Consider the following 25,170-nt stretch of genomic DNA (forward strand, 5'->3'; position numbering starts at 1 on the left):
GGGTTGAAAGCTTGTATCCTTAAAATATTTTTCTTATGACCAACTGGGTTTACCAATGTAAATATTTACTGTTATTTCATCTTGAATTTCTGCAGCCAGGAAAAAGGATATTGTCTTCCTAATCGATGGCTCATCTGGAATGGGAAGATCATTTCTTCAAGTCCGCAGTTTTCTTAATAAAGTAATCCAGGAGCTCGATATTGGACCTGACAAAGATCAAGTTGCTGTGGTACAATACAGTTCTGTTTCAAGACTGGAATTTGGCCTCAATTCTCATTCAACTAAAAATGAGGTTTTAAATGCATTGAGAAAGCTGAGATTGAAAACAGGAAGGCCCCTCAACACTGGTGCTGCACTGGACTTTGTCACAAGGAATGTCTTCACTCCATCTGCAGGGAGCAGGAGCGAATCTGGAGTTTTACAAATCCTGGTGCTGATCACTGCTGGGAAATCCAGAGATGATGTTGGACGGGCAGCAGATGCAGTGAAACAGGCTGGTATAGTGCTCTTTGCCATCGGAGCCAAGAGTGCCGACACATCGGAGCTACGACAGATCGTGTTGAATCCTGATTCTGTTCTGAAACTGGGAGACTTCCAGAAATTGCAAACTATTCAACAAGAGCTGCTATCGAAAGTTAGAGCGGTGTCTGTGATTGAAGAACCAATCCCTCCTACTGAAGGTAAAATTTTTGCCCAATGTATTTGCACAGTGAGCACAAAACCATGAAACGTGATTATAGTTTAAGCAATGTTTCCCAGAGTAGTGTATATTGATGACAGACACAAGTAATATAATTTGAGGCTGAGTCTTTTCACTACTTCAAATCAAACATGATGAATCTCTCTTTGAAAACAGGACAGGTTAGAAGGAAATCAATAAAAGGGGCAGTTTCTGACCTGTATTTCTGATTGGTAGCTTTGCACATCAGAGTGGACATTGGAAATCCAGATAAGCTCTTCACTTGTTTTTCAATTGTTAACATTATTCCATGCATTATCATGCACAGACCCACCCACATTCACTCATTAACATGGTATGCTTCCCTGCTGGAGGCACAAAGTCAGATCAAGAGCCTGACATAAGTGAGAAGAGTTTCCAATTGGAATCTGGCTTTCACTGCATGCTGTGGTATTTTAACTCCAGCAGGCATATTTTGTCGTTCACTTGTACTCCAACTGGAAATCAGGCAGAATAACCAGCTTGCCGTTAGGCGGGAGAGTGTAATGTTCTTGTCGGATGGCGTGATTTACATTACAAGAACATTTGTAGCTAAAGCTACAAACGATTTATTAACGTTAACTGTGGGTAAACTATATACAAAACAACAGTTGAATAACAGCCAGAACAAGCACAAGTAACCTCTCTCCAGCTTCCTCCAGCCAGTCTGAAGGGTCACCTGACTCTAACATTCATTTATATACCAGTGAGACCCCTAGTGGTCAGCCGGTGAATTACAACACAACTATGGGGCGGGATTCTGCGGGAATTGGCGGGGTGGGCAACACCAGCGCCGAGGAGTGGCGTGAACCACTCCGGCATCGGGCCGCCCCAAAGTTGAGGAATCCTCCACACTTTCAGGGGTTAGGCCGGCGTCAGGGTGGTTGGTTTGCACTGCGCCGGCCGGCGGGGAAGCGGCTTGGCGCCACGCCAACTTCCGCCAAAAGGCCTCCGCTGGCCAGCGCAAGTAGGCGCATGCACGGGAGTGCCAGCGTATGCTGGTGTCATCCCAGCGCATGCGCAGGGAGTGTTCATCTCCGCATCGGCCATGGCGGAGGACCACAGCGGTCGACGCGGAAGAATAGAGTGCCCCCATGGCACAGGCCCGCCCGTGGATCAGTGGACCCAAATTGCGGGTCAGGCCACCGTGGGGGCACCTCCCGGGGCCACATCGCGAAGCCAGGTCCCGCCGGTAAGTACCTACTCTAATTTACGCCGGCAGGACCAGCCGAAAACGGGCAACCACTCGACCCATCGCGGGCCAGAGAATCACCGGGGGGGTCCGCTGCCAGCGGCCGCCAACTGGCGCGGCGCGATTCCCGCCCCCGCCAAATCCCCGGCGCCGGAGAATTTGGCAGCCGGCGGGGTTGGGATTCACGCCGCCTCCCGGTGATTCTCCGACCCGGCGGGGGGGGTCGGAGAATCCCGCCCATGATATCTCTAAGATGTGGAGATACTGCCGTTGGACTGGGGTGAACACAGTAAGAAGTCTTGCAACACCAGGATAAAGTCCAACAGGTTTGTTTCAAATCACTAGCTTTCAGAATGAAGAGGTAGCTTCCAGAAACATATATATAGACAAAGTCAAAGATGCAAGACAATGCTTGGAATGCAAGCATTTGCAGGTAATTAACTCTTTACAGATCCAGAGAGAGGGGTAATCCCAGGTTAAAGAGGGTGTGAATTGTCTCAAACCGGGACAGTTGGTCGGATTTCGCAAGCCAGATGTTGGGGGGTGAATGTAATGCGACATGAGTCCAAGGTCCCGGTTGAGGCCGCACTCGTGTGCGGAACTTGGCTATAAGTTTCTGCTCGGCGATTCTGCGTTGTCGCGCGTCCTGCAGGCTGCCTTGGAGAACACTTACCTGAAGATCAGAGGCTGAATGCCCTTGACTGCTGAAGTGTTCCCCGACTGGAAGGGAACATTCCTGCCTGGCGAGTGTCGCGCGATGTCCGTTCATCCGTTGTCCCAGCGTTTGCATGGTCTCGCCAATGTACCACGCTTCGGGACAACCTCTCCTGCAGAGTATGTGGTAGACAACGTTGGTTGAGTCGCACGAGTATGTGCACTACCTGGTGGGTGGTGTTCTCACGTGTAATGGTGATACCCATATCGATGATCTGGCACATCTTGCAGAGATTGCCATGGCAGGGTTGTGTGGTGCCGCTGTTCTGAAGGCTGGGTAGTTGGCTGCAAACAATAGTTTGAGGTTGCGCGGTTATTTGAAGGCAAGTAGTGGGGGTGTGGGGATGACCTTGGCAAGATGTTCATCTTCATCGATGGCGCGTTGCAGGCTGCGAAGAAGATGTTGTAGTTTCTCCAGTCTGGGGTAGTACTGGACGACAAAGGGTACTCTGTCGGTTGTGTCCCATGTTTGTCTTCTGAAGAGGTCGGTGCAGTTTTTGCTGTGTGTTCGGGTCAGAGGATGACAGTCATTTTCCATCACAGCTGTCTCCAACACCCTCCCCATCCCAGAAACACTCACCTCGGCTGGGCATGTTAGTGAGGAGGCTCCTGGAACACTAACTGGTAACTAGCTGAGGAGGTGCAGCAGATGGAGGTAGGAACACCCGAAGGGGCATACGGTCAGAGGGCGGGCCGACCCGAGGAATAAGCTGCCGTCCAGACGGGTCTCGAGCTTCTGGAACAGACAGTCCCATCCATGATGCAGATGCAGTTGAAGAGCCAGGGACTACATGAGGGGTTGCCAGCGAGCATCCAGCATCTGCAGGTGCAGTTGGGGGAGTCCTATCGTGTGCAGCGGCAGAAGGTGGTGCCAACAATGCGTGCCACCTGTTGTGTTATGCTGCTTCGGATAACACAGGCTGCTACTTGATGCAGTCTTAACTAAAGGATGCTCCAGACACTGAAATTAGTTCAACCTGTTTATTGAACTATTAACACAGTTCTCAAATGAGTTGGACTCTCTGCTAATCTAACTGTAGTAACTCAGTCTAACTGTACCAGCTTGCTCTAAGCTACGTGCTGGGGTGTGATTCTGCTGATCAACCCTGTCTAACTCTCTAGATGTCTGTCTGTGGAAAGAGGCAGGGTGTGAGTGCCTCATCCCTTTTATAGTGTTTATGTCATGCCCCTTGTGGTGATGCCACCTCTGAGTGTCCTGACTGCCCATTGGTTGTGTCCTATTCTGAATGTTCATTGGTTGCATGTTTGCATATCATGACATCTCCCCTTTTTTTTTAGATGTATATACATGTGAATGTGTCTGTCTAATGTGACTGACTGAGGAATACAGAACCGAACAAAAAAAACAAATGCTCATAAGTCCGTGTCGCGAAGTCTGATCGCCCAGGAACTTCAGCGTGGATGTTCCAAAACAGCACTTGGGCCTGTTTAGCTTGAGGCCATGTTCATGTATGCATCGGAATACTTTCTTGAGTCGGGACACATGTTCCTCTGGGGTTTATGATATCATCAACGTAGACACGAACCCCTTCTATTCCCTCCATCATCTGTTCCATGATGCGATGAAAAATCTCTGATGCCGAGATGATGCCAAATGGCATTCGGTTGAGCAGAACCTGCCAAAAGGCGTGTTGAAGGTGCAGAGCCTTCTGCTGGATTCTTCAAGTTGGATTTGCCAAAATCCTTGGGATGCATCCAATTTTGTGAAGACGTGCGCGTGTGCAATCTCACTCATGATTTCTTACCTCTTCGGGATGGGGTAATGTTCCCGCATAATGTTTTTATTTAGGTCCTTGGGGTCAATGCAGATGCGTAGGGCCCCCAAAGGCTTCTTTACGCACACCATCGAGCTGACCCAGTCAGTTGGTTCAGTGACCTTGGAGATGATGCCTTTTTGTTGTAGACTCGTGAGCTCTCTCAGTGGAGCAGGGACACGTCGTGGTACGTGGACCACTGGCTTGGCATCAGGCCGCAGTAGAATCTTGTACTCGTACGGCAGCGCGCACATCCAGCTAAATACATCTGGGTACTGGGTTAGGATGTTGTCAATGCTGGCGTGAAGATCCGAATGGGACGTCGTCGCAATGTAGACCCTTTGAATGAGATTCAGTTGCTTGCAGGCGTGCGCACCTAGCAGGGACGCCCTGTCTGGTTTAACAATCTCGAAGCGTAAGCTTGCTTGTGTGTGTCGGCTGGACACCTGCAGATGGCAGGACCCCAGTGCCTTGATTGCGTTTCCATTGTAGTCCAGGAGTTTGCAGGCAGCTGGAAGGATTGTGGGGGGCTTCTTGATTCTCTTGATGTCCACCTGCGAAATCAGGTTGGCGGAGGCACCTGTGTCCAGTTTGAACTGGATGGGGCAGTGGTTGACCTTCATCACTGCATGCCATTCGTCCTCGGAATCTACGGCCAGGATTGATTGGACTTGCGATGTGTCCGGTGTGGCGTATTCGCACTTCGTAATAATGCCCACTCGGTAAGTGTTGTCCAGGTATTCATCATCTGGATCCGTCGCACTGCCTGGATCAGTCATGCATTCGGTGTTGCACACTTCTGATGTGCCGCTGTCAGAATTGGGAGTGCTGGCTCCTGACTGGTGGTGCAGATCTGCACAGGGCTGCATAGTGGTTTGGTTTCCCACAGTTTAAACAGCGTTTGCCTCTTGCAGGGCAGTTTTTTTTAAAATGGGCGGTGCCGCAGTTCGCACACGTCATGACGTCGGTGTCATGACGCTCAGTGCGTCATTGCGCATGTGCGGTACGGTTCTTGGACGTCTGCACCTGCGCAGTGCGGTTTTCGGCCGTTTCGTGTTCCCAATCGCATTGCGCATGTGTCAGCCCCTGGAAGAGGGCACAAAATGGCCGCTTTCGTCAATGTGGTGCCGATGCATCCGGGAGATGGCCTGAGCACTCTCCACCTCGTGGGAGGCTTGTTTTTCATTTTCTGCCATTTTGTACTGTGAATAGCGATTTTTCGAGTGCTCATGCACACTACACGTTTCAATCAAAAACGATTTGGTCTCTGATCATGGAGTCAGTGATATCACCGAAGTTGCAGGATTGCGCTAGCAGTCTAAGGTTAGTTAGATAGGAGGTGAAGGATTCGTCTTTACCTTGCATCCTCTGCTTGAAGATGTAGCGCTTGAAGATTTTGTTGGTGTCCACCTCGCAGTGGCTGTCGAATTTGTCCAGGTTGGTTTGGTACTTTGTTTTGTCCTGCCTTTCGGAAAAGTAAAAGGAGTTGAAGATCTCTATCGCATGGTCACCCGCAGTGGTGAGTAGAAGAGCTATCTTCCGCGCATCAGTCGTGCCATTGAGGTCGGATGCTTCCACGTATAGTTGAAATTTCTGCTTGAATGATCACCAGTTGGCACTAAGATTGCCAGTGGTCCTGAGCTGATGAGGAGCCTGAATCTTGTCCATTATGCCTGTATGCATTAGTTGGTTGTCACGGATCTTGCTGAGTTGAACTAGATAGATTGAACAGTCACTCCTGGTATCATGTTGTGTTATGCTGCTTCGGATAACACAGGCTGCTACTTGATACAGTCTTAACAAAAGGATGCTCCAGACTCTGAAATGAGTTCAATGTGTTTATTGGACTATTAACACAGTTCTCAAATGCGTTCGACTCTCTGCTAATCTAACTGTAGTAACTCAGTCTAACTGAACCAGCTTGCTCTAAGCCACGTGCTGGGGTGTGATGCTGCTCATCAACTCTGTCTAACTCTCTGGATGTCTGTCTGTGGAGAGAGGCAGGGTGTGAGTGCCTTATGTCATGTCCCCTTGTGGTGATGCCACCTGAGTGTCCTGACTGCCCATTTGTTGTGTCCTATTCTGAGTGTTCATTGGTTGCATGTTTGCATATCATGACACCACCCAGGCCAACACTGCGCAGGTGGGGATCGTGGTGGAAGCATTGGTGGCGACAGTTTTGGCTATGGGTCGGCATGTCCAAAGCCTAAGGTGCTGGCCGAGCCCCAGGACAGAGTTGCTGCCTCACAGGTGACCATGTCCCAGAGCCACCTGGACATTACAGCGGCACTCCTGAGCATGGACCAGTCACAGCGGGCCATTGCTGGGAAAGTCGGCGGCATTGCCCAGGTGCTGGCTGATGTGCCGCAGACACAGAGAGGTGGTCCACTCCACAAGGAGATGGCATAGTCACTGGCTGATTTGACACACACCCAGAAGGTGATGGCACAGTCAATGGGTGATGTGGCGCCATCCAAGACGGAGATGGTCCACTCCCTGTGCTCCATGGCCGCCAGCATGCAGACCCTGGTTGAGACCAGAGTAGGTCTCCAGGACTGGGGGTGGGGGAATGCCGGGTGGTGGGGGAGCCTCAGGGGATAGCTCCCCTTGTACCCCCGACCCATGGAGTAGCCCAGTGGCCATCATGCACCCTGAGGGAGGAGGAGGTGATGGGCCCCGTGCCGTTGACTTCTACAGAGGAGGTGCCAGAACATGGCAGCACCTCGGATCCCCCCCCCCCTCCCTCTTGTCCTTGCACATCTGGTTTGCAGCAGGAAGAACGAGGCTCCACCACGCCATCCGAGACACCTGACCAGCACCCAGGCCCATCCAGGCAGACCCTGTGGGTGGCCCGTGAGCCCCACACTCCTCCCCCATCTCCCGACTGTCCCCACCACCGCCACCCAGGGATACGATGGCACTACGTGATGGAATGGCCAGCTCACATGCAGGGATCATCCAGGTGGACGGTGGAAAGTGCAACCATGGGCAGGAGTCAGACGATATCAAACGATGTGGAGCAGCAGAGTTCATCGCAGAGTGGGTTGTCATTATCCTCCACCAATGGACCAGTCCAGTGTTACTGCCAGCCCAGGGCCCGCACCCCATTGTGCGGCCGGGATGTATCAAGGAGAGGGTTGCAGTTGGGGGATGGCCAGGGTGGGGAGTGAGAGTCGGATGGGGTGTCCGTGCTCCTAGCCAGTCTCCCGCCTCCACCCCAATCCCCACAGTCAGTGAACCTGGAGACGATCATGGACAGCACTGTGGCACAATGGTTAGTATTGCTGCTTCACGGCGCCGAGATCCCAGGTTCGATCCCAGCCCTGCGTCACTGTCCGTGTGGAGTTTGCACATTCTCCCGGTGTCAGCGTGGGTCTCACCCCCACATCCCAAAGATGTGCAGGGTGGATGCATTGGCCACGCTAAATTGCCCTTTAATTGGAAAAAATGATTTGGGTATTCTAAATTTATTGAAAAGAAGAACCTGGAGGCGATCAGAGTGTCCCATGCACCTGGCACATATGCGCCAGGTGCATGGGACACTCTGATCACCTCCAAGTTCTTCTTTTTAATAAATGTAGAGTGGCCTCCCTTGCCTACCTGTGCCCCATGTCCTGCCCATCCTCCCCCTCCCCACATCCTCCTCATCGGATGAGGCCTGGAATTCCTCCTCCCCTAGCACATCGCGCGTCGGCTGCGTGATGTTGTGGAGTACACAGCAGGCCGCCACGAATCAGGCGACCCTCTCAGTATCACAATGGAGGCCGCAGCACTGCTTGGTCACACCCGAGGTCGCAACATGTGCTTCGTTGCAGTGGGTCTCCGCGTCGGTCTGTGGCCTCTAGATAGACGTCATTAGCCACGACCACAATGGATAACCCCTGTCGCCCAGGAACCAACCCCTCAGCTGGGGGGTCATCTCTAACATTTCAGGAATCGTCGAGTGTGCCAATTTGAAGGCGTCGTACACACTGCCTGGGTATCGGGCGCAGACGTATGTGATGCACAGCTGATGGTCACATATCAGCTGCACGTTCATCGAGCGGAACCCCTTTTGGTTTGTATAGAGCGGCCTGTCATCTGCAGGTGCTCGTAGGGAGGCGTGCAGTCCGTCGATCACTCCTGGACCTGGAGTATCCCGGCGAAGGCGGCGAACCCCGCTGCCCGGACATCTTGGTGGGCTCGGTCCACATTGAAGTGGGTGTATTGAGTCCCTGGTCATAAAGGACCTCCGTGAAGTCACGGATGCATCTGTGCACCGAGGTCTGTGAGCTCCCTGACAGGTCGGCGGGGGGTGGAGGTGAGGGGGTGGAGGGGTGGGGTAGGGGGTGGGTGGGGGTAGGGGGGGGATGTGGCAGGCGTTGGGGAGCGGAGGTAGGGGCGCCATGCGGTCGGTGTTACTGTGCAGAATCAGGGGCCAAGATGGGTGGTCAGCCTGCCTGGACACCACCCCAGTCCAGTGGGAGGTCACCCTGGCCACTCGGCCTGTTCACCTGTCATCCCCCCCTCTCCCAGCCCTGCCATGGCCCACCCCCAGCCCAGTCAGCCTTGCCAGTGCTGGCCCAGCAGCCCACAGTCGCTCCTCTCTGTGTCCTACCTCCTCTCTCTCTCTCTCCCTCATTCGCCATGACGCCGCTTTCACAATTTGTAAAAGCATAACTGAACCACGCTGTCGGGACTTGGCCCATCAGAGGAGGAGAATCGGGGAGACCCCGGAGAATACCCTATTGATGCTGCTGTCGAGGTGTCAGAGAATCATGATTTGGTGTCAAATCGGTGACCGTGGCAATTTTGGCTTCGGAACCTATTATCCGCACAATTGCGTTTTGTGATTCCGGCATTGGCAAATGTAGAATTCCGCCCCTTATCTATCACCAGATCTAATTTATTGGGGTGAATGCTCTGATTTTAAGACTAAGTGTGGCGGCTCCTGTGAACCTGTTCTGCCGTCCAAGAACACAATATCTCACGCCAGATTCTGCACTTGGAATCTCTAAATTGTACACAAGCGCATTCCCTTTCAAGTCACCTGGTGGGCCGACTGTTGATTATTTTGCCTGTCCTCAGCTGATATGTTCAAATGTCCTTGCACCAGATTTAAATAGCAGTTCAGCACACTCATATCACTCTCTCCAGCCCGCCTGTCTTCACCAGACCCTGCAGGATGTCGGCAACCCAGGGGGAAATGGCTAACAGCCTGAAGAAGACGTCTGTTCCTTGATTCAACCACCGTCCCCTGAGCCCATCATGCAAAGAGCCCATGCCCCACTTGGATACCTACCCAGTGCATCTGGCGTCTTTGTGCATCCACTTCCAGTAAACAATGTGGTGGCACAGTGGTTGGCACTGCTGCCTCAAAATGTCAGGGATTCTGGTTTAATTCCGGCCTTGGGTGACTGTCTGTGTGGGGTTTGCACCTTCTCTTTGTGTGGGAATATGTTTCCTCCGGGCGCTCCAGGTTCCTCCCACAGTCCAAAGATGTGCAGGTTAGGTGGGGTTATGGAGATAGGGTGGGCGAGTGGGCCCAGGTAGGCTACCCTTGTCGAGGATCAGTGCAGACTTGATAGGCTGAATGCCCCTCTTTTGCAGGAACCTATGGTATATTTTGATCCCCTTGTTTGTGAGCTTTACATACAGCCATGTCAGGCTCCAACTATAATATTGAAGAACCTGACATGCAATTTGTGAATTATATAAACAAATAATACATATTGCACTGTTCATTTCTAACATCTTCCATGCTTGATAAAAGATCGGAGACTTCAAAGGTTACCTCTCTTTCTCGCTCCACATGCCTGAGCTGATGAGTGTTTCCAGCCTTTTCTGTTTTATTTCAGATCCCTTTGCACTTAACCCCTTAGCCAGAGTTGTTTTTCAATTAATCACTTGCTGCTTTGTGCTCATTCAGCATGTTTACATTCTCTGCTTAACTTTGAACCATCTTAAAAATTCAGATCTTGAATCTTCGAAGGAGTTGAGAGAGAAAGGGATGGAGTGAGTCTCAACTCCTTCGCCTCCGTCGCATTTGTTCCGATGATGCCACTTTCCAAAATGGTGCTTCGAAAATGTGTTCCTTCTTCCTCAACCGTGATTTCCCACCTACAGTTGTTGACAGGGTCCTCAACAGTGTGCGGTCCATCTCCCATGCCACTACCCTCGCCCCCTCCCCTCCCTCCCAGAACAAGAATATAGTTCCCCTCGTTCTCACATTTCATACCACCAGCCTTCATAAGCAAAGCATAATCCTCTGCCATTTCCGCCAACTCAAGCGTGATGCCACCACCAAACACATCTTCCCTTCATTCCCTCTGTCAGCATTCCAGAGACCGTTCCCTCCGAGACAATCTAGTCCATTCCTCCACCATACCCAGTACCTCTCCATGACACCTGATGTATTGGGTAGGCTGGGTCGATGTGGACTGCACTTGATGCAGTATAGCGAGAGACAGACCTCCACCACTTGATCAGATGCAACACGATTTTATTCAACATCTGAACTATTATACATGTTCAACTGTGGGTTGACACTATGCTGACTTGACTGGAGACCTGATACTAGCCTAACCAGATTTACTAGCTACCACATGGTGATTGCACTGGCCAGCTCACTAACTCTGACTGTCCCAGAGGCTGGGTCCCGAGAGAGTGGGAAAACTGGTGCCCTCTGGCTTTATAGTGGTCATGTCCTGTCTGGTGATTGGCTGCTCTGTTCTGTGTGCTTACTGGTCATCCTGTGTGTCAATCACTGCCTGTCTGCACTCCATTATATACATAGATGTATATTATGACAGCACCTTGTCATGCAATCGCAGAAGGTGTAACACCTGCCCCTTTACCTCTTCCATGCTTAATATCCCAGGCCCAAAAACACTCATTGCAGGTTAAGCAGCGTTTCACTTGCATCTCTTTCCAATTTGATCTATTGCATTCGCTGCTCCCAATGTGGTCTCCCCTTATATCGGAGACACCAAACGCAGACTGGGTGATCGCGTTGCTGAGCATCTCCGGTCTTTGCGCATTCAGGACCCTGACCTTCCCGTTGCTTTCCATTTTAACAAAAGACCCTGCTCCCATGCCTGCATGTCTGTCCTTGGCCTACTGCAATGTTCCAATGAAGCTCAACGCAAACTGGAGGAACACCATTGCATCTTTCAATTCGGCACGCTACAGCCTTCCGGTCTCAACATCGAATTCAACAACTTCAGATGATTAGCTCCACCCTACCTCGACCCATTTGTTTTCATCCCATTTCATTTTAACTGTCTTTTACCATTTCTTTCTTAATATATATTAAACCCCTCCCCCTCCCCACCATCTTATCCACCTTTCCTTAACCTTTCGCCTCTTTGCTTCCACCTTCCCTTCCCCCCACATCTACATCTCTCAGAGTTTACCGTCTGATGTCAGTTTCTCTGCTGTTTGGCCTTTTGTTCTCTCTGGGACTGCCATTAGCACTTTTGTGGTGAACCACTGTAATAGGAGATGTAAGGTAGGACCTGCACTACAGGTTCGCCGGTAGCCCCTGCCGGCTGGCTCCGCCCACTAAGATTTGTATAAATATGCGTGACCTCCATTGCCCTGCCATTTTGCCAGCTGCAGCAGGAGGCCACGCATCTGACTGCAATAAAGCCACAGTTCTACCCAATCTGCGTCTTTGTGCAATTGATTGCGCATCAATTTATTGCAGTCAGATTTTTCCACAGAATGGATATCAGAATCAAACCAGATTGCCTGCAGTTGGATCCGCACTCGCCCGACGCCAGAACAGCCTTTACTCACTGGCTAGCATGTTTTGAGGCCTACATCAACGCTGCGGACCCCGTGCCAACGGAGGCTCAGAAGATAAACGTCCTGTACGCCAGACTGAGCTCCAGCGTGTTCCCGTTGATCCAAGTCTCCTCGAAATACGCAAAAGCAATGGCACTCCTTAAACAACACAACGCTCAACGAACACGCTCTTCGCCAGGCATGTACTCGCCACCCACTCGCAACTACCTGGTGAGTCCATCGAAGACTTCTGGCGCACCCTAATTCCACTCGTCCAAGACTGTGACTGTCAGGCCGTTACGGCCGCTGAACACGCTAATCTCCCCATGCGCGATGCTTTCGTGATGGGGATTGCGTCGGATCGCATCCGAGAACGATTATTGGAAGGGGCCACGCTCGAACTACCGGAGATGAAAACCTTGGCGCTCTCCATGATGGTCGCATCCTGTAATGTACAGTCTTACCCCTCCCGCCGCGCTGCCCACCCTTCTACCCCTTCCTACCCCTACTGGACCCCGCTGATAACCTCCTCAGCTGGGGCCCTGCCTTCCCAATACGCCTGCGCTGCACGCCGATCCGCGCACCCCGGGGGTCCCCGCTGCTACTTCTGCGATCAGCAGAAGCACCCCCGCCAACACTGCCCGGCCCGCACTGCCGTTTGTAAATCCTGCAGTAAGAAGGGCCACTTTGCGGCTGTGTGCCAGGCCCGCGCAGTCGCAGCGATCGCGCCCACTATCGCCTCCTCCCCCACGCCAAACACACAATGGGAGCCGCCATCTTCTTATCCCGGGGCAATGTGCGACCAATGGGCTCTGCCATATTGTCCCCCTTCGGCCACGTGCGCCCCATGGGCGCCACCATCTTGTCCCGACCGCGCAATGTGCGCACCATGGGCGCCGCCATTTTGTTCCCCACAGGGTCTCCGGACATCCCGAGATCGGAACCGCACACGCTCACCATCCTAAGCATTCGACGACTACCCGCAGTTTGCTTCGATGACGCTGGACCAATCTCGCCCACACAACCTGGCCACCGCGTCGACAACGGTGAAAGTCAACGGCCACGTGACCTCGTGCCTGCTGGACTCTGGGAGCACCGTAAGCTTCGTACACCCAGATACGGTAAGGCGCTACTCCCTCGCGGTCCATCCTGCCAATCAAAGGATCTCCCTAGCCTCCGGATCTCACTCCGTCCCGATCCGAGGTTTCTGTACAGTCACCCTCACTGTCCAGGGCGTAGAATTTAGTAACTTCCGCTTCTATGTCCTTCCTAATCTCTGCGCTGCACTCTTGTTGGGCCTGAACTCCCAGTGCAATCTCCAGAGCCTTACCCTCAAATTCGGCAGGCCCCTACCCCCCTTACCGTTTGCGGCCTCGCGGCCCTCAAGGTCGATCCCCCCTCCCTCTTTGCCAATCTAACTGCGGATTGCAAGCCCGTCGCCACCAGGAGCAGACAGTACAGCACCCTGTACAAGACCTTCATCAGGTCCGAAGTCCAGCGGCTGCTTAAGGAGGGTATTATCGAAGCAACAGCCCTGGAGAGCCCAAATGGTAGTGGTTAAAACTGGGGAGAAACACAGGATGGTTGTGGACTACAGCCAGACCATCAATAGGTACACGCAGCTCGACGCGTGCCTCCTCCCACGCATATCTGACTTGGTCAATCAGATTGCGCAGTACAGGGTCTTCTCAACAATTGACCTGAAATCTGCCTACCAACAGCTCCCCATCCAGAAGTCGGACCGTCCAGACACTGCCTTTGAGGTGGACGGTCGCCTTTACCACTTCCTTAGAATCCCTTTCGGTGTCACAAATGGGGTCTTGGTCTTCCAAAGGGAAATGGACCGAATGGTCGACTTGTACGGTTTGCGGACCACCTTTCCGTACTTAGATAATGTCACCATCTACGGCCATGACAAGCAGGACCACGATGCCAACCTCGATAAATTCCTCTGCACTGCCACTGACCTATAACAAAGAGAAGTGTGTGTTCAGCACGACCCGGTTAGCCATTCTCGGCTATGTAGTCCAAAGCGGACTTCTCGGGCCCGACCCGGACTGCATGCGCCCCCTCATGGAGCTCCCCCTCCCCCACTGCCCCAAGGCCCTCAAACGCTGCCTGGGGTTCTTTTCCTACTACGCCCAGTGGGTCCCAAACTATGCGGACAAGGCCCGCCCACTCATTCAGTCCACCCAATTCCCTCTCGCGGCCGAGACACAATACGCTTCCGCCGCATCAGAGCAGACATCGCCAAGGCCGGGATGCGCGCAGTGGACGAGTCACTGCCTTTTCAAGTAGAAAGCGGCGCTTCAGACGTCGCCCTTGCACCGCTCTAAACCAGGCAGGCAGACCCGTGGCATTCTTTTCCCGCACCCTTCATGCCTCTGAAATTTGACACTCATCCGTCGAAAAGGAGGCCCAGGCTATCGTTGAAGCTGTGCGGCATTGGAGGTATTATCTGGCCGGTAAGAGATTCACTCTCCTCACTGACCAATGGTCAGTAGCCTTCATGTTCAATAACACACAGCGAGGCAAGATCAAAAATGATAAAATCTTGCGGTGGAGAATCGAGCTCTCCACCTATAATTATGAGATCTTGTATCGCCCCGGTAAACTCAACGAGCCCCCAGACGCCCTCTCCCGAGGTACATGTGCCAGCGCACAAGTAGACCAACTCTGGGCCCTACACGACAGCCTTTGTCACCCAGGGGTCACTCGATTGTACCATCTGGTCAAAGCTCGCAATCTGCCCTACTCCGTCGACGAAGTAAGGACCGTCACCAGGGACTGCCAGGTCTGTGCGGAGTGCAAGGCGCACTTCTACCGGCCGGACCGTGCGCGCCTGGTGAAGGCTTCCCGCCCCTTTGAACGCCTCAATGTGGATTTCAAAGGGCCCCTCCCCTCCACCAACCGTAATACGTACATTCTCAGTGTGGTCGATGAGTACTCCAGATGCCCCTTCGCCATCCCATGCCCCGATATGATGTCTGCCACCGTCATCAAGGCCCTCAGCACCATCTTCGCTCTGTTCGGTTTCCCCGCCTACATCCACAGTGACGGGGATCCTCATTCATGAGCAATGAGCTGCGTCAGTTCCTGCTCAGCAGGGGTATAGCCTCCAGCAGGACGACCAGCTACAACCCCCGGGGAAACGGGCAAGTAGAACAGCAGAATGGGATGGTTTGGAGGGCCGTCCAGCTGGCCCTACGGTCCAGGAACCTCCCAGCCTCTCGCTGGCAGGAGGTCCCCCCTCACGCTCTGCACTCCATCCGGTCACTATTGTGCACCGCCACTAATAACACACCCCATGAACGTGTTTTTAGCTTCCCCAGGAAGTCCACATCTGGAGTGTCGCTCCCGACTTGGCTCACAGCTCCAGGACTGGTCCTTTTCCGTAGGCACGTCCGATTCCACAAGGCAGACCCCTTGGTGGACAGGGTTCACCTGCTCCACGCCAACCCTCAATATGCCTACGTGGAGTTCCCCGACGGCCACCAAGATACTATCTCACTCAGGAAGCTGGCACCGTCAGGTTCCACCCCAACACACCCCCCCCCCCCACCCATGCGCCCCACCCCTCCCACCGCGCCACCAACATTGACCCCACCAGACCAACCTCCCCCCCCCCCCCCCCCCCTTCCCACACAAGAGGACGAAGAGGATTTCGGCACGCTCCCAGAGTTCCCCGATGACCGGCCAGCATCAGCACCGCCACCACTGCCATCGGTGCCACCTCCGCCACCTCCACCACTGCCAGCGCCGACTTCGCCGCCACCGTTACGCCGCTCCCAACGAACCACCAAAGCACCGGATCGGCTGAACCTTTGACGGACTCCGGACCGTCAACATGGACTTTTCTTTTTTTTTCTTCTTTCTTTTTTCCCATTCTTAACACTGTACATAATTGCACTATTTGTATATAGTTTCACATCACCCCCGCCGGACTCATTTTTAACAGGGGGTGAATGTGGTGAACCATTGTATTAGGGATGTAAGGTAGGACCTGCCCTACAGGTTCGCCGGTAGCTCCTGCCAGCTGGCTCCGTCCACTAAGATCTGTATAAATATGTGTGACCTCCATTGCCCTGACATTTTGCCAGCTGCAGCAGGAGGCCACGCATCTGACTGCAATAAAGCCACAGTTATACCCAATCTGCGTCTTTGTGCAATTGACTGCACATCAACTCTTTCCCCTTGGTTTCTGTGGCCATTAGCACCCGGTTTCTCTGGGTTTCTGTGGCTATGACTCATCTTTCATTCTCACTCCACAGTATAAATATTTCTCACTTTCTCTGTTAGTTTTGACAAAGAGTCATTGGACACGGAATGTTGGCTCTTTTCTCTCCCTACAGATGCTGCCAGCCCTGCTGGGATTTTCCAGCATTTTCTTTTTGGTTTTACAAACAAGAAAGTTAATCTAGAAACGTTCATAATTACAATTGATGGTATTAACTTAGAGGGCACATTTTTCATCAATGTAGTCTCTAATGAAGACAGGGCCAGAAAAGCCAGAGTAAAATGTCACCTATGGAAATAAAAAGTTATAAAAATGGTATTGCAACAGTAACAAAAGTTTTGACCAAGAGTCATCGGACTCGAAACGTTAGCTCTTTTCTCTCTCTACAGATGCTGCCAGATCTGCTGAGATTTTCCAGCATTTTCTCTTTCGTTTCAGATTCCAGCATCCGCGGTAATTTGCTTTTATCCAGTAACAAAAGATAACTGGACAGTTTCGTTGTTAATAAACAAATCACTCATCAATGTTAAACTAGACACAGGAGCGTGAGAAAATCTGCTCAGCATCAGTGATATTGAAGCTATGAAAATAAAACCCAGAATATTAAATAAGGCAGCCTTCTTGAAGGTCTACAATGGGCAGAAAATTGACACATTGGAGATGTATGAAGTTGAAGATCGAGTGAAATATAAAGTTCACAAAGTCTAATTCTCCACAGTAGCTACAGATCGTGAGTCGCTCCTGTGTGTTAAAGCGTTTGAAGCACTGGAACTGGTAAAAAGGGTGTATGGCACCGACTATGCATTGATGCACACACAGGGGATCGGTGGAGCCCATTGTACAGGCTGAGCACACACAGCGGATCGGTGGAGCCCATTGTACAGGCTGAGCACACACAGCGGATCGGTGGAGCCCATTGTGCAGGCTGAGCACACACAGCGGATCGGTGGAGCCCATTGTGCAGGCTGAGCACACACAGCGGATCGGTGGAGCCCATTGTGCAGGCTGAGCACACACAGCGGATCGGTGGAGCCCATTGTGCAGGCTGAGCACACACAGCGGATCGGTGGAGCCTATTGTACAGGCTGAGCACACACAGCGGATCGGTGGAGCCCATTGTGCAGGCTGAGCATACACAGCGGATCGGTGGAGCCCATTGTACAGGCTGAGCACACACAGCGGATCGGTGGAGCCCATTGTGCAGGCTGAGCACACACAGCGGATCGGTGGAGCCCATTGTGCAGGCTGAGCACACACAGCGGATCGGTGGAGCCCATTGTGCAGGCTGAGCACACACAGCGGATCGGTGGAGCCCATTGTACAGGCTGAGCACACACAGCGGATCGGTGGAGCCCATTGTGCAGGCTGAGCACACAAAGCGGATCGGTGGAGCCCATTGTACAGGCTGAGCACACACAGCGGATCGGTGGAGCCCATTGTGCCGGCTTTTCCAGAAATTCTTCGGGGGTTTGGTGCTTTGCCTTTCACATGAAAGATTCAACACAAGAATGATGCTCAACCAGCAATACATGCCCCGAGGAGAGTTCCAGCACCATTGTGTGACTGTCTGAAAGCTGAATAACAAAGCTTGGTGTGATCAAAAAGATCACGGGCGGGATTCTCCGGTCGCCGTTGCCGCAATCACGTTCGCTGATCAGATGGAGAATCCCTGTTCTCGACCGAATGACGGCTGGCGCCGCTTGCGCAATGCTCCGCCCCCTCCAAAGCGGCGCACTCGGTGAGTACGCCACGCACCGTACTGATGGCCTCAGGACATTGCCAGAGGCCCACCACCCCGATGCTCCGCCCCCGACCGGCCGAATTCCCGACGGCGTCGGTCGCGTGTGGTCTCATCTGTTGGGAACTCAGTGTGGCAGCTGCGGACTCAGTCTAGCCTCGCCACAGTCGGGGGAGGGCCGATCCGCGGGCAGGGGGGACTTTGCCAGGGGCTGGGGACACTGCTGGGGGTTGGTCCGGGGCACGCGAGCCGGTGAAACGGGGGTCACTATTTTGCAGGCCGGGTCCATGAGCGGCCAGCGCCATGTTGTATGATGCGGCCGCTGCAGGCCGCCGCCGTGCACTTGCACGGTCACAGACCCGGCAATTCTCCGGGCCTTATTGGCAGCTAGAGCTGGGTGCTCTACGCTGCCTTCCTGCTAACCTTCAGCCAAACAGAGGATCAGTGGCCGTTTTATGCCATTTTCTTCTGTCGTAAAACACCATCGTTCCCACACCGGCATAGCCTCGAAGTCGGAGAATCCAGCCCCATCGAGCCGACAGATAGGGCCAATTCAATGGTGTGTTAAAAAATAAAATAATGATCTCAGGATATGCATGGATCCTAAAGACCTCAATGCAAACATAAAAAGGGAACACTATCCAATACCTAATTGGATGAAAACGGAGTTAGATAGTTGGCTGCATGCAGCACAGGGGATGGGTTGCTGGTGGCTTCAGTGGCCATGGCACCCAGCCATGGTGGCCAGTTTAGGTGCTGGCATGTGGTGCAGGGTGGGGGTTCAGTCGCCCTTGTGGGGGTAGAGACGGGGTTGCTGGCGTTGTTACCAGGGGCACAGTGCTGCCTATTCACCCTGGCCGCCCTGAGGAGGTTGTGCTCTTTTGTCCGGCACTGCTGTCCGGTCCTGGCGGTAGGGCCTAGGCGCTCATGAGCTCTGCCATCTGCGTCAAGGCCCAGTGTATGGTGGCGGGTGGCAACCTCCTTGCCACCCAGGATACAGGGTAGCCTGCCTCTTTTCCATGGCGTCCAACAGCATCTCCAGCTCCGCATCTGCAAAACACGATGCCCCTCTCCTGGCTGCCATCTTGTTGGCTGGGATCTGTGTGTGTGGGGAGTGGAGTGCTAATATGCAGCTGCAGCTTGTCAGTCTCGAGTGTCATCCCAAACCCGGCGAATCCGACATGGTTTTTCATTGGAATCGATGGTGCTGGGGCGACATGGTGGCACAGTGGTTAGCACTGCTGCCTCACAACTCCAGGGACCCGGGTTCAATTCCGGCCTCGGGTGACTGTCTGTGTGGAGTTTGCACTTTCTCCCGTGTCTGCGTGGGTTTCCTCCGGGTGCTCCGGTTTCCTTCCACAGTCCAAAGATGTGCAGGTTAGGTGGATTGGCCATGTTAAATTGCCCCTTAGTGTCCAAAAGGATATGTGGGGTTACTGGTATAAGGTATAGGTGTTGGCTTAGGTGGCGTGCTCGTTCCAAGGGCTGGTGCAGACTTGATGGACTGAATGGCCTCCTTCTGCACTGTAAATTCTATGATTCTATGATTCTATCCCATTAACAGCTGATGACTTTCTCTGGGAGTGGTGTCAATTTTGCAGTTGCAGAAGTCCCGGAGTCAACATTAGGGGCTGGATTCTCCGTTGCCGATGCCAAAATTGTATTCGCCGATCGGGTGGAGAATCCCCGTTTGTGACCGAATCGGGGCTGCCGCTGTTTTTCGGATGTTCCGCCCCCTCCAAATCGATGTCATCTAGGAGCGTGGCGCACGCTGTTAGACGGCGTCAGCACGTCACTTTGAGGCCCTCTCCCGATGCTCTTCTTCCGAATTCCCGACCGCGCAGGCCACGTGTGGTCTGAGTTCTCGTATACCTGACGTGGCGGCTGCAGACTGTGTCCAGTGCCGCCACATTTGGGGGGGAGCCATGCTGCTGGCATGGGGGGCTTCAGAGATGGCTGGGGGAACTGGAGGGCGTCGTCCAGACATGGCTAAGAGGAGTCCAGGGGGACACTATTTGGCCATCCGGATCTGCGCGTGGCCGACGCCATGTTGTACGGCGCGACCATTGCTGGTCGTCGCTGGGCGCAAGCGCTGTCACGGCAATTCTCTGGCCGTTTATATCGTGGAGGTCGGGTGTTTTACGTGGCACGGCTGCTGGTCCCCCTGGGCAGAGCATCGGACTCGGGGCGGTGCCGACCTTTTCATTGTAAAACAAGACACTTCCTCCAGACGTGGACTCTAAATCGGAGAATCCAGCCCTTAGTTTCTGAAACAGAGAATCCCGTCCAAAGTACATGAAACTAGGCAACAAATCTTGTTCGAAGAATTCAAAAGAAAGGAGTGGGACTTTTATAAAGTCACGAAGGAGTCCACACCGAGTAGTTGAAAGAAACTTTATTTACAACAACTATTATTTACATTTACTTGTTGGCAGCACGGTAGCACAAGTGGCTAGCACTGTGGCTTCACAGCACCAGGGTCCCAGGTTCGATTCCCTTCTGGGTCACTGTCTGTGCGGAGTCTGCACGTTCTCCCCGTGTCTGCATGGGTTTCCTTCGGGTGCTCCGGTTTCCTCCCACAGTCCAAAGGCGTGCAGGTTAGGTAGATTGGCCATGCTAAATTGCCCTTAGTGTCCAAAAAGGTTAGGAGGCATTATTGGGTTATGGGGATAGGGTGGAAGTGAGGGCTTAAGTGGGTCGGTGCAGACTCAATGGGCTGAATGGCCTTCTTCTGCACTGTATGTTCTATGTTCAGTCACACAGTAGATTGCAACTGGGTCTGCCTTGCTGGAGCCTAACTGTCCGGTTTTATACATCATACAACTATACGTTGTTTAGAGGTCCCCTGCCCCTTTAACGGGGGAGCTCGCATTCTGCAAGGTTTACAGGAAGTTAATTGTTCCCGTAAGATACTTGTGGGATATAATAGTGACATGAGCCTGAAAATCATGGGCGTGGATTTTAGGTTTGGGACATGCCTGAAGTTAGCATGGGTGGAAGTGGATGTGAAAGTGGTTCCCTCCAGAGATTACGTTGCTAACGCCAATTACCCATCTCGTGTGAAACGCACTCTGTGAAAGGCTGAGCATTACTGGGGAATATGGGAGGAGGGTGGGCACCAAGAAAAGGGATTAGGGCGACACGGTGCTGCAATAGTTAGCACTGCTTCCTCACAGCGCAAGGGACCCGGTTCAATTCCCGCCTCAGGTGACTGTGTGGAGTTTGCACATTCTTCCCATGTCTGCATGGGTTTCCTCCGGGTGCTCCAGTTTCCTCACACATCAAAAGATGTGCAGGTTATGTGGAATGGCCATGCTAAATTGCCCATAGGTTGTGTAATGCGGGATTGGGCCTTCATAGGGTGCTCTTTCAGAGGGTCGGTGCAAACTCAATGGGCCGAATGCCCTCCTTCTGCATTGTTGGGATTCTAAAATTCTATGACTGTGTGGGCCGGTGCTTCCAATGTGCTCCCTGATATGCTCCAACATGTGTGTAGTGCTCACCAGAGAGTGACTCAGGAGCCTGATCATTAATAGTTCACACCGAGGTAATAGTCCGCCAGCACTGATTGTAGCGGCCATCTCATCCCAGGCTCTGTTGATTGTAAATGCCACCCTGGGGGAGAGGGGGTCTCTCTTCTCCTCTCAACAATGTCCAGCATCCTGTTGGTGTCAGCATCCAGAAACCTGGAAGCGGGTCTTTTATCTGCCATCCTGTTGGCTGCAATGGGAGTGTGGGCTGTGTGAAACGCTTAAAAGCTGCTCCAGTTTATCAACCTCGCAACGGGCTTTCCGACCCCAACAAATCAGGCACCTGGGGAATCGGGACTCAGGTGGGATACACATTGCCAGCATGCTGGTCCATTAGCATACCATGAATTGCTCCTCGACAACGCTCCTAGCAGCACTGCGACCTTGTTACGACTCCCCCCTGCCGGGAGAACTTAGATTCCGGAGCGGAGAATCTCAAATGCTACTTTCATTGCTGGGAAGTCCAGAGCATGGGGCACATCTCAAAAATAGACCAAGATCATTCAGAAGTAAAATTACAGGTTGGGAAATCTAGCGTTCTCTCCGTAAATGCATCGATTAACATTTTCAAAACTGTAATTGGTAAGAGTATCAAAGGATCTTGGTGAATGGCAGGTTAGTGAATTTGAGTTGCAGATTGGCATGATCTACTGGAATGTCAGAATGGATTCAAAGCCTGAAAGACCTCTCCCTGTTCCTGTGTTCCAAATAGAATAATGCGTGAGGCCTATCATGCATTATGTGCCAGCTCAGGAGGAACAGGATGATAGTGTGGTGGGGAGCCTACTGTGCTGTTTTGTGCTAGTAAATAAGGAATCATGGCTGGTTGACATATATTATTTTCATTGAAATTGGCCACCTATTTTTCTGATTTAATGCAATTTCTCTGAATTTTACCTAACCTGATATGTATTTAAATGTGTTTTTGTTTCTAGTTACATCTGACGCCATGGACAAGAGGGATATTGTATTTCTGATTGATGAATCAGATTATGTTGGAAGTTCGAATCTACCACTTGTCCGTGACTTCATCACAAGAATAATTGAGAACCTTGATATTGGAAGTGACAGAGTGCGAGTTGGGTTGGTACTGTACAGTAATATTGCAGAAACCGAGTTTTATCTAAACACCTACTCAAGAATGGATGATCTTCTGTCTCTCCTGAGATCACTGAGATTTAAAGGTGGCACGACACTCAACACTGGCAAAGCACTGGACTTTGTCCTCAGATACCACTTCACCAGGGCTGCAGGCAGCAGAGGAGAGGAAGGTGTCCCCCAGCTTTTAATGCTCATCACTGGCGGAAGATCTGGAGATGATATCAGAGCTTCTGCAGATGCACTGAAGCGAGCTGCTGTTATAACCTTTACTGTTGGAGTCAGCAATGCAGACCCAGCACAATTAAAGGAGATGGCATTTGAACCCAGATTGGCCTTCAATGTAAGGGATTTCTATTCTCTGTCAAACCTACAGGAGCAGGTAATGACATCATTACAAAGGCTACATGTTCAATCGGTTCCTTTTGAAGATGCAACAATTCCTATTGAAGAGCCACTGGTTACCAATATCAAAGGTATTTTAATTGTGGTTAATTTGATTCATATTGTGTCATTCATGGTATACGTACACTTATATATTTCTTCGCTGCCTGACATTTTATTGGCATCCACCAAAAAGTCTTTTGGTTATCACTAATGGCAAAACGAGAGCACAGTGGTTAGCACAGTTGCATCACAGCTCCAGGGTCCCAGGTTCGATTCCTGGATTGGGTCACTGTCTGTGCGGAGTCTGCACGTTCTCCCTGTGTTTGCGTGGGTTTCCTCCGGGTGCTCCGGTTTCCTCCCACAGTCCAAATAGTGCAGGTTAGGTGGATTGGCCATGCTAAATTGCCCTTAAGTGTCCAAAAACGGTTAGGTGGGGGTATTGGGTTACGTGGATAGTGTGGAAGTGTGGACTTAAGTATGGTGCTCTTTCCAAGAGCCAGTGCAAATGGGCTAAATGGCCTCCTTCTGCACTGTAAATTCTATGTTCTATGTAATGAACTTTGCTGCTACTACCTGTTTGATCGTAGGATGGTTCACAGACACAGACAATACCTGGAGTTATAGTTTTCTTTGGAGGTCAAACACTGACTGACGATAAGATCCAACAGCTTATTACTTAAAGGAATTCAGACAGCTCATGTTTTAGTAATGTGACAGTGTGGTTGTGCGTTGCCTAACGAGGCTCTTGGTTGAAACACATCTAGGGGAATTCTCCATCGGCGAGATTTGTTAAGGCAACTAATTTGATTGAATTTTTGAGGAGGTAGCAAGAAGGGTCAATGAGGATAGTGCATTTGTTGCAGTCTTCAAGGACTATAACAAGGTTTATTGGACAAAGGATCACATGACAGATTGGCCAGTAAAGTAAAGGCCCACGGGATCCAAGGACAGGTGACATGTTGAATCTAACTTTGGCTCAGGAACTAGTCAATGGATGGCTTGAGGAATTTTTTGACTGTATGGCTCTTTCCAATGGGAAATCTACAAGTCTTGGATGATATCATTGATATTCATACTTTTAATTACACTTAAATGATTAAGAAGTTTGCAGATGCCGGGTTGCGGTGATGCGGAGCTAAGCCGCGCGATTCGGCAGCTCCCGCGAAAACGGACTTTTGGGCCCGCTAACGGAGCCCCAACGGCACTTTTTTAAAAAACCAACCCGTGGGGAAGGAAGAAGAAAGGCCCCCTACAAACCTGCATGGATCAGACCCGCAGCGAAACGGCGAAAAAAGCGGCCCTGGAGCAGCGGGAGAAGAAAAAGAAAAAAACAAAATGGCGGCGCCCACGGACAGAGAGGAGATGAAAGAGTTCATCAAGGGCTGCTTCGATGAGCTGCATAAGGAGATGGTGGCACCTATACTGGCAATGATTGAAAGACTTGGAGCAACCCAGAAAGCCCAAGAGGTGAAGATCCAGGAGATCCAGGAAAATGTGAGTGAGAACGACGACGAGCTTGTGGGCCTGGCGGAGAGAGTGGAGCGGCACGAGGCGCTGCACAAGACGTGGGCGGGAAGACTCGAAGACCTTGAGAACAGATCAAGGAGAAACAACTTGAGGATCCTGGGTCTCCCAGAAGGAGTGGAGGGGGCCGATGCCGCAGCATATGCTGGCACAATGATCGGGACGCTGATGGGTGCGGAGGCCCCCCCGGGATTGTTGGAGCTGGATGGGGCGCACCAAGGGCGATGGTGGTGAGATTTAACCGGTTTACGGACCGAGAGAGGGTCCTGAAATGGGCCAAGAAGGAATGGAGCAGCAAGTGGGACAATGTGGAGATCAGAATATACCCGGATTGGAGCGCGGAGGTCACTAAGCGGAGAGCGGGTTTCAACCGGGCCAAAGCGGTGCTGCATCGGAAAGGAGTGAAATTTGGAATGTTGCAGCCAGCGCGACTGTGGGTTACACATAATGGCCAACATCACTACTTCGAAACGCCCGAAGAGGCGTGGAC

General features: G+C 52.0%; 1 protein-coding gene across 2 annotated transcripts in view; it reads left to right on the forward strand.

The window, feature by feature from the left end:
* The window catches only part of LOC140393912 (uncharacterized), a 428,933-nt gene that overhangs the window by 124,731 nt on the left and 279,032 nt on the right, over positions 1-25,170 (forward strand). For both annotated transcript variants that reach the window (XM_072480540.1, XM_072480549.1), the window contains exons 3-4: positions 96-680; positions 22,607-23,245. In XM_072480540.1, the coding sequence (XP_072336641.1) occupies positions 96-680; positions 22,607-23,245 (1,224 nt within the window). The remainder of the gene's footprint in view (positions 1-95; positions 681-22,606; positions 23,246-25,170) is intronic.

Source organism: Scyliorhinus torazame, chromosome 2 (genome assembly GCF_047496885.1).
Source record: "Scyliorhinus torazame isolate Kashiwa2021f chromosome 2, sScyTor2.1, whole genome shotgun sequence".
Classification (NCBI taxonomy): Eukaryota; Metazoa; Chordata; class Chondrichthyes; order Carcharhiniformes; family Scyliorhinidae; genus Scyliorhinus; species Scyliorhinus torazame.